At 36.6% G+C, this 17,835-nt stretch overlaps 1 protein-coding gene across 6 annotated transcripts in view; it reads left to right on the top strand.

Moving 5' to 3' along the window:
* neo1b (neogenin 1b) overlaps positions 1-17,835 on the top strand; it is a 146,228-nt gene that overhangs the window by 79,029 nt on the left and 49,364 nt on the right. For all 6 annotated transcript variants that reach the window (XM_039648062.2, XM_039648063.2, XM_039648065.2 and 3 more), the window contains 2 exons: positions 1,291-1,441; positions 11,556-11,692. In XM_039648062.2, the coding sequence (XP_039503996.2) occupies positions 1,291-1,441; positions 11,556-11,692 (288 nt within the window). The remainder of the gene's footprint in view (positions 1-1,290; positions 1,442-11,555; positions 11,693-17,835) is intronic.

Below are 17,835 nucleotides of genomic sequence, written 5' to 3'. Positions count from 1 at the left end.
TTTTCCAGTTACATTATCAATGGATAGTTGAGCCCGACCGATAAAGGATTTTGAAGGCCGATACCGATACAAATATTTGTTGGTTTTAAAATCCGATATATCGGCCGATATTATTATTATTTAAGAAACGTGCAACTAAACAGTAACAGATGTCCCTAACATTAGTTATTTATGAGTTTTAACTAAAATAATATGATAATATGACTTAAAAAAAACGTGTTTCTTTCATTTTCACAACAGAACAGACTGATGATAGTGGCATTAGCTAGCTTTGTGGTTAGCTAGTCTATGATGAGCCATAATTTAGCAATCGATTACATCATACTGCAAATTGTAAACATTTTCAATAAAACAGGCCGAGGAGAGATGATGCGTCTCATTGCTGTAACTGTCGCACGCTATTAAAGAAACACTTCAGTCACGTTGTCAAGAGTTAAAAGGACAGTCAGTCAACTACACTGTAGGTGCGTTCCAAGTGGACTGCGAAGTGGACTTCACAGGGTATTTCGCCATCTTAAGTGAGATTCCAATTCGAAGGGAACGAACATGTTCAGTTCGAAGGGCACTGCAAACGGGATAGGGAATAAGGGAACATCGATACATCACTTCACAGGAAGTCAGTGAAGTCCACTTCAACTGATATACCGTGTTCAGGGAGTAGGGAGCAGTGAACACTGCGTAGGGACCCTGTCGAATGGAACGCACCTCGTGACAACGTAACGTAACTATTACTAGCTAATTCCGCTTCACTCTCGGCTTATTTAACAGCAGCAAAACTGGACTTGATAGTCACAAATTTTGTTGCTTATTTTAGTTTAGAGAACTGATGGGGATGTTCTTTTAATTGTATGTCTCGTGACCAACTCAACAAGTGTTGCCAACAGGGACGGTGTAGAGTGCCCTCTGGTGGACAAACTATACAACTCCAACACTCATGACATGGTTTGAGAGCGTTTCGTCCGTTTTTGTTTTATTTTTGAAATATTCGTCTATCGGCCATTATAACTGCCGATACCGATAGTTTGGAAAATGCCTAATCTCGGCCGATAGTATCTCAAAAATCCATCACACCGTCTATGGCCACTCCCACCAGTCTGCTTTGGATGCTCTTACCAGTGTCAAATACCGCCTTGCTTTAGTAGGAAATACCTCTTGGTAAACTTATAATGGTGTCGACTTCCAGGTGCAGAGAGTAAACAAACAGCAATAGATCACAAAACTATGGCGGTGTAACAGTCTTACAAAATCCCTAGTGTGTGTGTGTGTGTGTGTGTGTTTGTATCTCCGCAGATTCGGGTGTTGAGGAAAAACTAGAGACTCTCCAGGGCCCGGTTTCTGTGGCGAAGGTTGTCGGGGAGAGCGTGCTGTTGCCATGCGTCATGAAGGGATACCCGGTTCCCGTGATCCGCTGGACGTTTAACGACCGCTCGATTGACGAAGGGTAAGCGCATCAGAGCTGTGTCTAGTGTTGTCAAAAAACTCGGTACTTCGGTACCAAGTCGGTACTAAAAAAAAAAAATGTTACGGTACCAGCTTTTCTAGGTACCGAGTACCAGGTTAATCCAGTTCTGTTCTAGACGCGATGTCTGAAACGTGCACAGTTGCGTCCTCTTCATAACGCTGATATGGCTCTCTCTCTGAATCCACTTGTTGAAACGAAAGGAGGAAAGAGCCACATATGGAAATATTTTGGATTAGGCTAATGTCACGTTGCCATAAGAGGCCGATTACATGCAAATTTGCAATTTCAAATATAGGCGTGATTCAAGCGCGCTCCTAATAAAAACTCGTTGGCGTTGCATAGCAACGACAGACGCCGCGTGAGAGCAAGCGCTTTGGAAAGAATAAGCACGCGCAAAAATATAATTAAAAAACACGCGCGACATGTGAACGGCCTCTAAAGTGCTTTCGGGGTAGTTTTACGAGTACATGAGCACAGTAGTATCTACCCGACACCAGAGTACTATGGTATTAGTATTGTCATTTAATGTCAATGCCAGTTCTAGGCGTATTCTTGCCTTTATAACTCAGCAGGTTTAAAAAGCCTTTTTAAAATTAAATATGAATGCAGTTTTAGATTAATAAAAGGACAGTCAAGTCAAATAAAACATGTTTTATGGTAATGCTACAAAGATACCATTCATAAACATTACTTAGTTATCAACACATTGAGTGAACAATATATTTTTACAACATTAATTAATGTTTGAAAATGTTATTTATTACAAACACCTGATTGTTCATGTTTGTTCGCTTAATTCATTGTGCATTAAATAAATAATGGATTAAAACTTTACAAACAACTTTAAAAATGTGTTAGTGTATACTATTGTTTATTTTAGGTCATTTTATCTAATCTTTTTCTAAAGTGTTTATAATACAAATGTACAGTTTCCATACTTGTAACCGTGATAAACACTTAAATATATGTAAATTTAAACTAAGCTTTGGTACCGAAATTGGTACCGAGAACCGTGAATTTTAACTGGTATCGGTACCGAATACTGAAATGTTGGTACCGTGACAACACTAGCTGTGTCCTTGCACTCCTTCACCGTCTGACTGACAGAACCTTTCAGATAAACGCTAAATGTTGGCTCTGAGAATCTTTCATTTCCCTGTTGAATTCTTGGTCGTGTGCAGGGCTTGACATTAACTTTTTTTGCTCACTAGCCAATTTGGCTAGTGGTTTTCCAAAATTACTAGCCACACAACACTTTTACTAGCCACATTTTTGTTGTTGGAGAATTACGTTTATATGATTAAAGTTCACAAAGGGGCTTAAAACGTGGTAAAATTTACTCATATTATCATTAGCTCTGGTAAGGTTGTAAAGCTCCTTTTTTGAAAACATGTTATCTATTAAGATACACATAAAATCAGTGTTGTAGTACTCGAGACTCGGACTCGTCTCGGACTCGGTCTCGAGACCATATTTTAATGGTCTTGGTCTTGTCATGGACTCGGAATTGACTCGTACTCGAACATTTTTTTTTTAGGACTCGGAATTATTCCCGAGTCCACTCGAGTTCAATTAAAAATATTTTTCATGATTATTAATGTATGTTAATAAAATATTTCTTTAAATTGATTGACACGCCCAGTGATTGGTGATTTTCTAGTGCGCAACTGCGCATGACAAATTGTAATAAAATTACTTTTAACACCACCTACTATGTGGCCTTTTTACCCTAAACTGATCATATTTTTTCAGTAAATTCAGTAACAAAAAAAAAAAGGATTTCTCTAAGTAAATAAAAGTAAATTAGGTAATCAACCCTCACTGGTCTCGGTCTCGACTCGGACTCGACCGTCTCTGGTCTCGGACTCGACTCTCTCTGGTCTCGGTGTCGACTCGGACTCGAGTGAGGTGGTCTCGACTACAACGCTGCATAAAATAGCTTTTACATAAAATAAAATTGCTGCGTTGTTTTTTTTTTTTTTTAACAGCAGTAAATATTGTAATACAGAGTAGAATAATTATCTGCATTAGAAACAATGAGCCAAGAATAAATTATTTTTTCTAAGAAAAAATCCACAATTAAGGCAACAGGATTACAACTTCATCAAGGCCTAAATGACGGTTTTGGGGACTTTGAATTGTTTGTTTTGCATCAGCATTTCCTCAGAGCTCTGACTTAATAATTATCATCAACTGGAGATATATAGGCCTACAGGTCTTTATTTTCCAGATTATTCCCACAAATGCATCTCCTGCTTTATTTCATGGCATGATTCATTTTATTGAAACATAAAATTAACTCTGGAAAGATAGTTGTGATATGACGTGGCATAAGGGCAGCCCTGCTAGTAATTAGGCTACACCGTGTCCCTTAATCACGAAGATTTTTTCTTCTTCTTTATATCGGACACGCACACTCACGAACTGACTGAACGCTGTGTTAATGTGTGTGTGCACCAGTCGCGTGTGATGATCGTTTGACAAAAGTCTGGATGTCATATTTGGCGCGCGCAGGAGAGACGTGCGTATGTTCTGGATTCTCCTGCTATTAAAAAAAATCGCTATATCATCACATTAAGTTGATAATTAAATGCAGACTAAAACAGCCTTTAGTCCAACGGCCAGCCCGCGAGTTTAATCTTCTCTAATTGCAATTCGTTTGTTACGTCAGATGTCTTTTGATAAGTTTTTTCAACACGCCAAAGTGGCTAGTAGGAGTGACTGTGTTAGCCGCCACGGGTGAAATCCACCCGCATTTGGCGGGTTGGCGGGTGTTAATGTCAAGCCACAAGCTTAGAGCACTGCAGTCTCTCCTCCTCAGACCCACCGTCGCTCAGTCACACTCTTCCTCGGCGTGGCTCGGCATGCTAAAGCAAAAAATAATCCATTCAGTCGCTCTCAATCGCACTATCGACGATCGAAGAGCGTAAAATATCCTTATTATCCACTAGTGGTAATTACTGACGCCTGTGTGAATGGATATTGTAGAGGCGTGCGGCGTTCCCACGTGGCCATTGTGTAATTTCGTATGTGATGATGCTCTTAACTGGAACACGGCTTCATCTGAAGTCGCGCACGCCTTTTACATGCTGTAAATTGCTTTGAATGGTACAGTTCCAGAGGAGCTTTGGCTTGACATGAATAATGTAGAAAGGACTGAATTGTCACGGCATGTAAATCGGCTGTCAGGCGTCCAGCGCTCTATCATTCATTGTGCTGGAATATTTACCCTGATGTGATTTCAGCGGTGGGGTCGGTGATGTTTGCATTGTGGCCGTGGACAAACGCGATTACGTGCTCGTATCACCACTTTGTCTCTTTTCATTTCTCAACCCGCTGTGTTTTTTCTCTCTTATGCTTGGATTATCGTGTTCTTGCAAAGATGCTGATAACCTGTATCCAAATGCACAAGATCTTCAAGGTCAACAGCAGAGCTGACGGATTTGAGATGTTATCTTTAACTCTAAATATTAAACTTTGGCATTTGTGCTACAGATATAAATGACAATCTGACGCAGAACGACATTAAAAGCTGCTAGTCTTGCAGATTGAGTGGACTGAGAGTTGAGAGTTCACTTTAAAAAAAACTTTTGCTGATAATTTACTCGCCCCCATGTCATCCAAGATGTCCATGTCCTTATTTCCTCAGTCGAAAACTAGAAATTAAGGTTTTTGATAAACATTCCAGGATTTTCTCCATATAATGGACTTCAATGGGGACCAAACGGTTCAAGGTCCAAATGAGAGTTTCAGTGCAAACTGTTCAAAGGGCTTTAAACATCACCACGATGAATAAGGGTCTTATCTAGGACCCTTCGAGTCATGACTCGAAAAAAGATTCGTTCATTTTGATGAACAGGAGAGTCACGAACGCTCGTCACAGAACAGAGCAAGGCGAGCGTTTGTGCTTATAAAACTTAAACTTTGTTATTTATTTATTAAATGAGCGATCGTTTCGCTTGATAAGACCCTTATTCATCGTCTGGTGTCGTTTAAAGCCCTTTGAAGCTGCACTGAAACTCTCGTTTAGACCTTGAACCGTTTGGTCCCCATTGAAGTCCATTATATGCAGAAAATCCTGGAATGTTTTCATCAAAAACCTGACAGAAGACAGAAAGACATGGACATCTTGGATGACACGGGGACGAGTAAATTATCAGCAAAAGTTTTTTTAAAAAGTGAACTACTCCTTTAATACCAGGTGTAAACAGCGCCTGAGTGTCTGCAACCATACTTACGATTATGTAGGCCCAAACATTATAATCGCTAAACTAACACAATGCAAAAAGACGAAGGCTTGATTAAAAAGGTCCATAGCTTAAAAACCTGTAATATTGAGTTAATAAACCAACACTTTCTCTCCTGTGAAAGGTTATCCCGTTACTTTTTCATCATCCTATAGTTAATTTAATTTCAACTCTCAGTTAACGGAAACATTATCAGTTTTAATTGAGAATAATAAAACTGATGCCCTGACGGTGACCCGCCACAGGAGTGGTCTCAAATCTAGTTTTCACATTCCTATCCCTGCAGAAGACTGACCTCGACAGATCCTAATCCGATTGGAGTATTTCGGAGGTATTGTGTGTAAGGTCACGTTAGATTTGCCAAAGGATGACAAAAACGCTCGGCCTGTTTTCTGACGGCCGCTGCCCTAATAAGATTGGGGATAAAGCTCAATCCCTGCGGCGGCCCATGCAAAATTAATGATGTTTGTTTTTCTCTTATACATTTTATTTTGGAACACAAGTGCTTTGAGAAAAGACATTCAGGAAGGGAGAATGAAAGTGTAGGATGGTTTCGTGCCCAGAGGGTTTTAATGAAGAGCGTGGCAGCGGTGCATTAAAATGCCGTCTACGTAGGCGGCTGATTAGTGTTTGGACCAGAGCCATAGTCTTCATAGGGTCTCCATTGAGATTCAGCTGCTGTCTGTTGTAATGCATCCTCGCCGTTTGGATCCCGCCCACCGTAATCTGAAACGATGCTTTCCATATAGATTGAATTGATGGTATCAGCGAATTGAGCAGACTAATCATGACCTGTTTAAGGCGCTAACCACCCCCTTCAGCTCGCGTGCTGTGTCGATTGAAAGCGGCTAAATGTCTAATTGCGGTTCTTTGCCGGTTGTCTGTGCAGGACTGATGATTGCTGACAGACTCTATTTACGGCGTAATTGCTTCTCTCATGGTCTTCGGGCGATGTAATGTATTCCCGATGCTGGATACATCCTAATAATGTCATATTACCCACAATGCCCAGTCCCTCAGAGGGGCAGACTGGAGAGACTACATCTCTACTCGTAATCCAAATCTTCCTTTCAGAGTTTCATTTTTTTTCCCTGTGGAGTTGTGCTTACTCTGTGAAAATGGGCTTGATTACTCTCCGTCTCGTAAGAGATCTGGTTTAGAGTTTGATCGAAATTATTTTAAAGGAATATTTTTTTTTTTTTTAAGTGTTTCAAACCAATTGCATCTTTGCATGGCTATTATAGTTATATAATTCAGATCAACATTTCGGTTGTGATTCACTAACAAATGTCATGTTTTTGTAACATTAAACTGTGTATCACTGTATTTTACATTAAAAGGGATAGTTCACTTTGAAATTAATTTTTGATATGTTTTATCTTACCTCAAGGGCATCTAAGATGTAGGAGTCTTTGTTTCCGCAGTATTTTCAATTTTGATATTTTTAGGTCAAACCGTTCTTGTCTGTCAGTATAATGGAGGTCTATGGTCACCACCTCAAAGAATAAATATTGCTTAAATATTGTCTTAGGCCATCAATGTGTACTTACATTTCCGAGTCGTTAAATTATGTTTAATCTGGACTTCTCTGTGCATGCTCTTTGAGGTGGTGACCATAGACCTCCATTGTATGACTGACAGACAAGAACGGTTTGACCTAAAAATGTCAAAATTGAAAAGACACCTACATCTTACATCTTTGAGGAAACATATAAAATATCAAAAATTAATTTTAATTTTTAAATCTTAATGTCCCGTCATCTAAATAATTAAAAACACAGTTAAAAGTAATGTTTAGCAAATCTCAATGAATATCTATTTTTCACACTGTACATTATAATGTTGTGTGATGCCTGAATGTACTGGAATTTATTTTATTATTGTATTGGTTTAAATACTATAATTGTATGACTTTAATATAACTTTTTTTTTAGTTTAATGTTTACCTATTTTTTTTATTAAATATATTTAGAGGTCACTATAAACTGTTGTTTGGAATATCACATCAGGGTAAATATTCAATGAATAAATAATGGCATTTTTTTGTTACCGCGTGAGCTAAGCTTTAAAGATAGAAAGACGCCAAGAATGAACACTAAGAGCGCATCGTCTTGAAAACTTGTGTGTTTATTGGCTTTAAGATTCCAGCATGGAGAACCAGTGTTGAATAAGTCACATTCTTGCCCTCCTCCATTGTTTGCTTCTCCGGCATGTTGTTGTAACTCTAATCTGAAGGTTGTCGACCGGCGTAAACAAATCACCTCCTTATCAGCTCAGGCTCTCATTCATTACACACCATGCATAAACACTCATTTAGAGCCCAATCCCTCAAGTGATTTTTTAAGACCGGTCAGATAGACGCTTCTAAACTGATCTGAGGCCAGTTTCTCCGTGCGTTTAATCATTTAAAGAGTGTCTGGATATGAACAGAAAGCTGGTGGGAGAAGTAGGCCCAGATCATTGCGTCTTATCTCGTGTTTAAATCACACCACGTCTCGGGATTAGAGCCGGAATGCTGTTTAGTACGGATCACGGAGGAATTCCTCGGATGAATGAGGATCGCTTGCTTCACTGACGAACACCTTTTGTTCCAGTTTTGCGTATTCCAGACGGGGCGCAGTGAGACGGATGTTTGCGTTGATGACAGATACTCGACCTCCTCTTACACAAACATCAGGCCGGGGAAATTTATAATATAAGTGTATTGTAAATCCAGTCAGGCGTCGCACACGTCTGACGCCTCCTGACGTTTTGTAATAGTTTAATTGGTTTGTTTTTTCAATAGTAATATCATGCATTCTTCTGGACAGCCTGGACGTGTTTGCATGCGTTTTAAACATTTAGAGTAAATTCATTTCGTTTTTCGATTTCGTTGATGGGCATTAGCAAACTACAGTAAAGGATGATAAAGCCTAAATCGATACAGCTAAAATAAGAGATGTTCATTCAGATGTTCTTGAAAATAAATAAAGTTTAAGAGAATAACATTTGATTGAAACTACAACCAGGATTTAAAGATTCAGCTGTCTAGTTTTAGCTTCAGATGTCATCAAGTGTGTGGTTTTGTCAAGTCACGTCAGCCTTTATTTATACAGCGCTTTCTACAATACAGAGAGTTTCAAAGCAGCTTTACTGAGATAACAGGAAAATCATGCAGCAAAGTTTGTTTCTGGAAGAAAATAGCGTCACAGTCCAGCTTTAGTACTGTAAGTTCGGTAATGTTTCATTTTTGTTTTAAGAAAGATATTAATTTAGTTCATTTATATATTTATATAGCCGCTCTGGAGTAAACCGTGATGTCATCGTCCAGCTCAGTTCAGTTCTCATTTATATATGTCAATGCATTGTTGAATATTAAATAAAATTTGATCAGATCTTTGAAAGATATATTTATTAGTTAATGGGCACTTATTACTAGGGTTGGGAATCGATTCAGATGTTCGATTTCGATTCGCAAGCTCTCGATTCGATTTCGATTCTCGATTCGACTATATTGAATATAAATGTAGACAGGATATTTGAGTTATCCCTGTACACAGGATCAGGTTATTTTATTTTTACGATAGATATAGATGCATATATAAATATTTGGACATTTTTTTATTACATTGATCTTGTTTTTACATTTTTTTGTAAAGAGTTTATGCAACAAATGGAAGCTTGATTTCAATTTTTGAATTAAATTGAAAAAAGTAGCACAAATAAATACAATAGAATAAAGACACAAATAAAGAGACATAAAAATAAAAGTTTTTTGGGTAGGTCAGAAATACTACAGAAACTGAATAAAGTAATCCAAATGTAAAATTACGCTGGATAGTCTTTTAGTCCTGACTGAATTAAATCGATTCTGAATCGACCACATTTAAACGATTATCGAAAAATCGATTTTTTTTTTTTGCCCAGCCCTACTTATTACCCATTTTAAACATTGAGTAGGATCTTACGGTGATTTAAAGGTGCAGTTCGCAGTTTTATACCGTTTTTCCGAACATGTATGATGTTATTTTTTTCAACAAAACTTTTTTTTCCATAAAATGACAAAATGGTTTGTTCTTAGTAGTGACCGTGTTCATTATCAAATCTGCATAAAGATGCATAAAAATTGTCGCGTTTGTGTTGAAATGAGTAAATAATTTCAGAATATGCTGAACTGTCCTTTAAAAAACACACTTTTTACCCATCATGCTCTGTTACCCTCCCCCATTCTGGAGTTTTAATGTGTGTGCTAAAAGTCAATTAATGAGGCTCTTTGTACTTTTATAGACTCGTCTTGTTTTTAATTTCTTTTTTAATTATCCTCCTTCGGCGAGCCATCCTCGGGTCTCTCGGGGTCTTCCCGTAGCGTTCACGGTCGCCGCATCATCTGACTTCTGTCATATCGTGCGTTTGACGAATCTCTCATTGGGTTCGGGACCTGGCGTCTGCGGCTGGAGATGATGGATATATCACCGCTGGAGTCCGCAGGGGCTTGAAGAAGTTATAATAATTAATTAATTCATTACATTTATATAGCGCTTTTCTCGGCACTCAAAGTTATGAAAGATTTTGAAGGTGTTCAAAATTGGTCTTAATTGTTTATGGATCCTTATGAGGTTAGACGTTTTCGCAGTGTTTAAAGAAAAATGTGATGGCATTTGGCAACAATTTACCGATCAAAATCTCTTCGGCTCACCAAGGCTGCATTTATTTGATCAAAAATACAGTAAAATCAGTAATATTGTGAAATATTTTTACAGTTTCAAATAACTATTTTCTATTTGAATACGTTTTAAACTGTAATTTATTCCTTTGTTCAAAGCTGTATTTTCAGCATCATTACCGTCACATGACCCTTCAGAAATCACTCTAATATGATGATTTGCCGCTCAAGAAACATTTTCTGATTTTCTATTTTTCTTTCTTTAATTTAATGCATCCTTTCTAGAGCCCGACCGATAAAGGATTTTGAAGGCCGAGACCGGTTTTAAAATCCGATATTCGATATATCGGTTATTAAATATTGTTGGATTTCACACACGTGTAAAAGAAAAGCTAACTTTTCTGCACAAGATACGTTTGATACTTTTTCTCTATGTCTAAATGTTCACTCCTCGCAAGTATAACTTACATTTTACAATGAAGGGACTGTAACTTGAGATATGCTAGTTATAAATACAGTAATCATTACTTTATTTAGGCAGAAAAAGTTCATTGTGGTTTCCAAGCTCATTAGCTAGCTTTGTGGTTAGCTAGTCTATGATTAGCAATAGATAACATCATACTGCAAATTGTACAACATACATTTTCAATATAACAGGCCAAGGAGAGATGATTGAAGCGTGTTTCGTCCGTTTTTATTTTATTTTTTAAATATTAATTTATCGGCCATTATAACTGCCGATACCGATATTTTGGTATATCGATATATCGGTCTGGCTCTAATCCTTTCTGAACAAAATTAATTTAAAAAAAAAGGAAAAACGTCACTTTGAGCTGTAGATGTGAAACTTCTTGTCGAGTGTGAAAGTGATCAGGCATCGTTCCTAGATGGTTTCAGTGGGGTTTTCGTATATTAAAGTGAGGTCTCTTCATCCTTTCTCTCCTCTTTGCTTTGTTTGTTTCATCTTACATTAACTCGCTTGTCTCATCCCTGCCTCTGAATCGTTGGGAAGGAACCAGTTTGTTTTGCTCTAGAAACCCCACTACAGGAAAGTTGCTTTCAATGCAGTCCAGCCATAACGGAAATGAAATCCATACTGTATCCTGTTTTTAATTCCAGCATTAAATTCCTAAAAACTAATACATTTCCTGAAAGGAAAAGCCATCTCAACACGTCCTCACCTCCTTGTATCTCTTCGTTCCAGTCATGAGCGTTTTACTGTGATTGGCGGGGGAAGCCTGCAGATCGTCAACCTGACAGAGGAGGATGCTGGGATATACGTCTGCCAGGCGGACAGCGGCAACATGACCAGCGAGATCCAGGCGGAGCTCACGGTGCACGGTACGTGTCCAGAACAACTTCACATTAATCTCTTAGATGAATTGATTCACCAAACCTGCTGAGAATCATCTGAATTGTGAATGATTCAGCACTAAACAATTATGAGGCTTTTGAAGCCCTCGCGTGTCTGGACAGCGTTTTCCTCTGCGGAGAAGGAACTTCAAAGGGTTGTTTTGTTTTTATTTATTTATTTTTATGTTTTCTCTCGGCTGATCATCAGTTTTATTTTTCAGAGAGTCAATCAATATTCTGCATTAAATCTTAAAAGCGTCTGCTCTCGATATCACTCAAACTCACTGGCATAATTCTGACAGGACGTGGTCACCTGACCAACCACAATTTTCTTCTTTTTTTATGAGGCAAGTAAATAGCAAGCAGATGATGTCACAATAAAAGCCTGGCGTGCAACACAGTGGTAATTCACTCAAAAAAGCGCTGCAGAAATCAAAAACCCAGCAAAAAATGATTGCACAACGGGTCTTATGTAAACCCGTCTGTCGTCATTGTAGCACTGGAGTGAATCTGAGGATTTATATACAGCGCTTTTCTTATGGTTTATGTACGAGACTCAATGTGTGTGACTTCAAGGTCAAATAACTGTTCTTCCAGATGGTTAAATACTGATTATTACATTTACATTCTTGCATTTGTCAGACGCTTTGGGTAAAAGCAGTTGCACTGCATTCAAGGTGATGGTGGTATTCGTATTTGTTAAATGTTCTCTCAATATTTAGGCTATATTTCTTTTTTTTTCTATATTTCTTCACACTAAAATCTGTCTAACTTGAAAATTGACACGTCTGGTGATGATCTAGACTACCCTGCTGAAAAAAAAACCAATAGAAACCATTACAGAAATGGTAATGGTTTTCACTACAAAACCATTTTGTATTGGTCAAGATTTCAACATATTTAATGGTTTCCATTACAAATTTGTATTGGTCATGATTTGTATATATTTAATAGTTTCCATTACAAATTTGCATTGGTCATGATTTGTATATATTTAATGGTTTCCATTACAAATTTGTATTGGTCATGATTTGTATATATTTAATGGTTTCCATTACAAATTTGTATTGGTCATGATTTGTATATATTTAATAGTTTCCATTACAAATTTGCATTGGTCATGATTTGTATATATTTAATGGTTTCCATTACAAATTTGTATTGGTCATGATTTGTATATATTTAATGGTTTCCATTACAAATTTGTATTGGTCATGATTTGAACATATTTAATGGTTTCCATTACAAATTTGTATTGGTCATGATTTCAACATATTTAATGGTTTCCATTACAAATTTGTATTTGTCATGATTTCAACATATTTAATGGTTTCCATTACAAATTTGTATTGGTCATGATTTGTATATATTTAATGGTTTCCATTACAAATTTTTATTGGTCATGATTTGTATATATTTAATGGTTTCCATTACAAATTTGTATTGGTCATGATTTGAACATATTTAATGGTTTCCATTACAAATTTGTATTGATCTTGATTTGTATATATTTAATGGTTTCCATTACAAATTTGCATTGGTCATGATTTGTATATATTTAATGGTTTCCATTACAAATTTGTATTGGTCATGATTTGTATATATTTAATGGTTTCCATTACAAATTTGTATTGGTCATGATTTGTATATATTTAATGGTTTCCATTACAAATTTTTATTGGTCATGATTTGAACATATTTAATGGTTTCCATTACAAATTTGTATTGGTCATGATTTGAACATATTTAATGGTTTCCATTACAAATTTGTATTGGTCATGATTTGTATATATTTAATGGTTTCCATTACAAATTTTTATTGGTCATGATTTGAACATATTTAATGGTTTCCATTACAAATTTGTATTGGTCATGATTTGAACATATTTAATGGTTGCCATTACAAATTTGTATTTGTCATGATTTCAACATATTTAATGGTTTCCATTACAAATTTGTATTGGTCATGATTTGTATATATTTAATAGTTTCCATTACAAATTTGCATTGGTCATGATTTGTATATATTTAATGGTTTCCATTACAAATTTGTATTGGTCATGATTTGTATATATTTAATGGTTTCCATTACAAATTTGCATTGGTCATGATTTGTATATATTTAATGGTTTCCATTACAAATTTGTATTGGTCATGATTTGAACATATTTAATGGTTTCCATTACAAATTTGTATTGGTCATGATTTCAACATATTTAATGGTTTCCATTACAAATTTGTATTGGTCATGATTTGTATATATTTAATGGTTTCCATTACAAATTTTTATTGGTCATGATTTGTATATATTTAATGGTTTCCATTACAAATTTGTATTGGTCATGATTTGAACATATTTAATGGTTTCCATTACAAATTTGTATTGGTCTTGATTTGTATATATTTAATGGTTTCCATTACAAATTTGTATTGGTCATGATTTGTATATATTTAATGGTTTCCATTACAAATTTGTATTGGTCATGATTTGTATATATTTAATGGTTTCCATTACAAATTTGTATTGGTCATGATTTGAACATATTTAATGGTTTCCATTACAAATTTGTATTGGTCATGATTTGTATATATTTAATGGTTTCCATTACAAATTTTTATTGGTCATGATTTGAACATATTTAATGGTTTCCATTACAAATTTGTATTGGTCATGATTTGAACATATTTAATGGTTTCCATTACAAATTTGTATTGGTCATGATTTGTATATATTTAATGGTTTCCATTACAAATTTTTATTGGTCATGATTTGAACATATTTAATGGTTTCCATTACAAATTTGTATTGGTCATGATTTGAACATATTTAATGGTTTCCATTACAAATTTGTATTTGTCATGATTTCAACATATTTAATGGTTTCCATTACAAATTTGTATTGGTCATGATTTGTATATATTTAATGGTTTCAATTACAAATTTTTATTGGTCATGATTTCAGCATATTTAATGGTTTCCATTACAAATTTGTATTGGTCATGATTTGTATATATTTAATGGTTTCCATTACAAATTTGTATTAGTCATGATTTGAATATATTTAATGGTTAGGACAACCTATGTGTGTGGGTCAGGTTTTGACCTGATCACTCCCGACAAGAGCTGTTCAACCTGAAATCACATGGGACCAATGTTTTGACCAATGGCTATGACCAGTTTTTAAAAACTGTATCTAGCCTATTAATCATGTGGAGCCTACATTAAATCATTATTATCAAACTAAAGGAAACACTAAATTTATTGGAGTCCTAATGGTTCATAATGGCGTCCAACATGTAACCTATAATTTTCAAAGGTGTCCTATTGGTCCTTAATGGTATCCAATAGAAAACATAGAAGTGAGCTAATTACCAATAGAGACTTACTAGGACCATCACAGTTTCAATTAAAACCAATACAGAGAAAAAGACAAAACATGCCACCAATAGAAGAAAGCAAAAATTGATTAATGGATTGGTTTCCATTAAAACCAATACATAACCATTAAAACCATTAGGAATTCTGTAATGGTTTCTATTGTTTTTTTTTTCAGCAGAGTACTCCATCATTTAGGGCCTGCAATAGCACAGGCACGATGACCTCTTTGTTTCAGTCTGAACCGTGGGATAGATACACCATGATCGAAGACCTCTGGATGGATTGTATTGCCGCTAGAAGCTCAGAGAGGTAGAGCGAGACAGGTTAAAATCAACCGTAAAGCGAACCGACAGCCAGTGAAGTGATGCTAGGATTGAGGTAATATTGTTGTGACGGTCAGAAGCTGAGGCTTTCTTTGATCTAACTCTAATTAAGCCATATCATAATTGGCTTTTCTAATGAGGTTTATTATTTCTTGTGTTGTTCGACACCGCTGATGCAAGAGATGCAGTATAACATCAAGAGAGATGTGGTGGGGTGTGTGTTCGTGATCTCTTCACCTCCCCGATCCGAGCTGTTGTTTTCACTCCCTCCTGCTGATCCGAGCCGGAACGGATGCGGTCGGCCCATCCAGACACATTCTGCTGTTTTCCATTAGCTTTATTCGCCTCGTTCGCCGGTATTGACGCACGTATGGAAAGGGTTGTGATCGAGCTCAGGAAGTTTAATCTCCCGTGGGAAGTCATGAAATCTGATTTCGGTTCTGATGGGTAAAAATAACACATTTTATGTCAGACGGTAAAACACACACACACACACACCTCGGGAGGAGGGCGTTTAGGTGTGTAAAGTTGCATGTTTATGAAAACACTCACGCAGGTGCATGTTTGAACGATTATATGGCATGTACGTGTGTGCAACCGCATAAAGCAGTTTTTAGGTGGTGTAACTTTTTGAGTGATCTGCACTCATATTTTTAGCCTGTGCTAATTTCATTGATGTGATTAATTTATACTTGCCTCTTCCAAGAGATATTTCTTGTGTTTGAGTCATTATCTTTCGCAAGGCTTTGGCTGTGACGTTTCTTCCCATCTCTGCTGTGAAACCCCGTGTTGGGGTTATTAAATACTGGCATTTTAATCTCTTAATATCTGCATGTGAAGTGACTCATAACTCTTTTGGCGCGGTTGTTTTTAAAAGCCGAGGTTCTCATGCTGAGATTTTCCCCGGATTCCCTCTCAGATTAGCAGGATTGCAGAGAGCCGTGTAAAACGTTGTTAATACTTGCACTTTAAAAGTTACTCATAAAAGGAAAGGTTGGTGGGTGGCTAATGCAATGCTAAATCTTAAATCAGATGTACCCATGTACAAAAACATACCGATGTCCAGCAATCGATTGAAATAGTACATTGTCGTTTAATGAAATCTATTACGTGTTGGTGCCGAGAATTTTCACACGAAGAAATACATAGATCCGACAACTACCGCTTTTCAGCGCCTCGACTTGTGTGAATCGTGCGGATCCGAAGAGATTTTTGTGGGGGTGGGGGGTGTCTGATTATAATTTCTAGACTTAGACTTAGACTTAGACTTATCTTTATTAATCCTTAGGGATGACTCCCAAAAGGAAATTGAAAATTCCAGCAGCAGTTTTAGCAAGAAAAGAGTAGTTCAAGTAAATAGAAATAAGCAAAGTACACTGCAGTAACGCGCCCGCGAGTGGATGACATTCCGCGTGTGTATACTGTTTTTTGGCCCTTGTATCCTGTGCGCGAGTTTTGAGACTAAATAAACGCCGTAGTAGGGCTGTAGTCAACCAAAGAAATCCTTAGTCGACCAAAGTCTTGTCCTGCGCAACGATTAGTCGACTAAAAAAAAGTGATGTTTTGATTAAACATTTTTTAAACAATTGTCATTGAGCATTTATAAAACAACAACGGAAAAACATCACAAATAAATAAAACTATAATAATAATAATAATATGATTCTTTGAAAATTAAGTGATTTTTTTTTTTTTTAACTGCAAAAAGTGAAGAGCTCTGTCCTAGGCCACAATCTCGCACCGGACCACACCAGACGCTGCAAAAAATATACCTGCTATCTGCCACATAATGAAAAATCCCAACAAAAGCTCTCGTTTATACAGGCTTTATATTCTTCTTTACTTTCAAAGCTATGGGTTAACTTTAGTCCTGACGATCAAGGCGTTTTAAAAAACACACAAAAAACCCAAATAGCCTAAAAACAATCCTAATAATAGGCTGTAGGACCGCGTATAGGCTTATTATTTTCGTTTTGTTGCATTATTTAGGCTATTTTCAAATGCGTCAAGTGTACAAATAAACACAAACATTAAGAAAACACAATCTATTGAGTCCGCATGATATAGCCGTTAAAAGGCTGCTCACGTCTTTTGCGCGCTCAAGTTCGATTTCCAATGTTTTCCAATGCTCATAATGGAGCAACGCGATCGCCTCCCTTCACAGTCTTGTCGTCTTTGTTTTAAAATGCAGCCAGACAAAAGATTTAGATTTCCTGGACATTTTGTCGACTAAAGCCAAAACAAGCAGCGCTCTAACTGAATGAATACAGCATCCCCCAGCAGCGCAGCCGGCCACAGGTGCGGTTCCCGAGTGTATTATGTGTGTGCGCTAAACTGTGCCGTAGTTACAAAAATAGCCTAAATTAAAGCATTTTAAAGATGGGGACAAAACAGGCTAATTATATTTAGAATACAGTAATAAATAACTG

The sequence above is a fragment of the Pimephales promelas genome, chromosome 25 (assembly GCF_988280905.1).
Source record: "Pimephales promelas chromosome 25, fPimPro1.hap1.1, whole genome shotgun sequence".
Taxonomy (NCBI): Eukaryota; Metazoa; Chordata; class Actinopteri; order Cypriniformes; family Leuciscidae; genus Pimephales; species Pimephales promelas.
The sequence above is the reverse complement of the archived record's forward strand: the minus strand, read 5'-3'. Positions and strand labels throughout refer to the sequence as shown.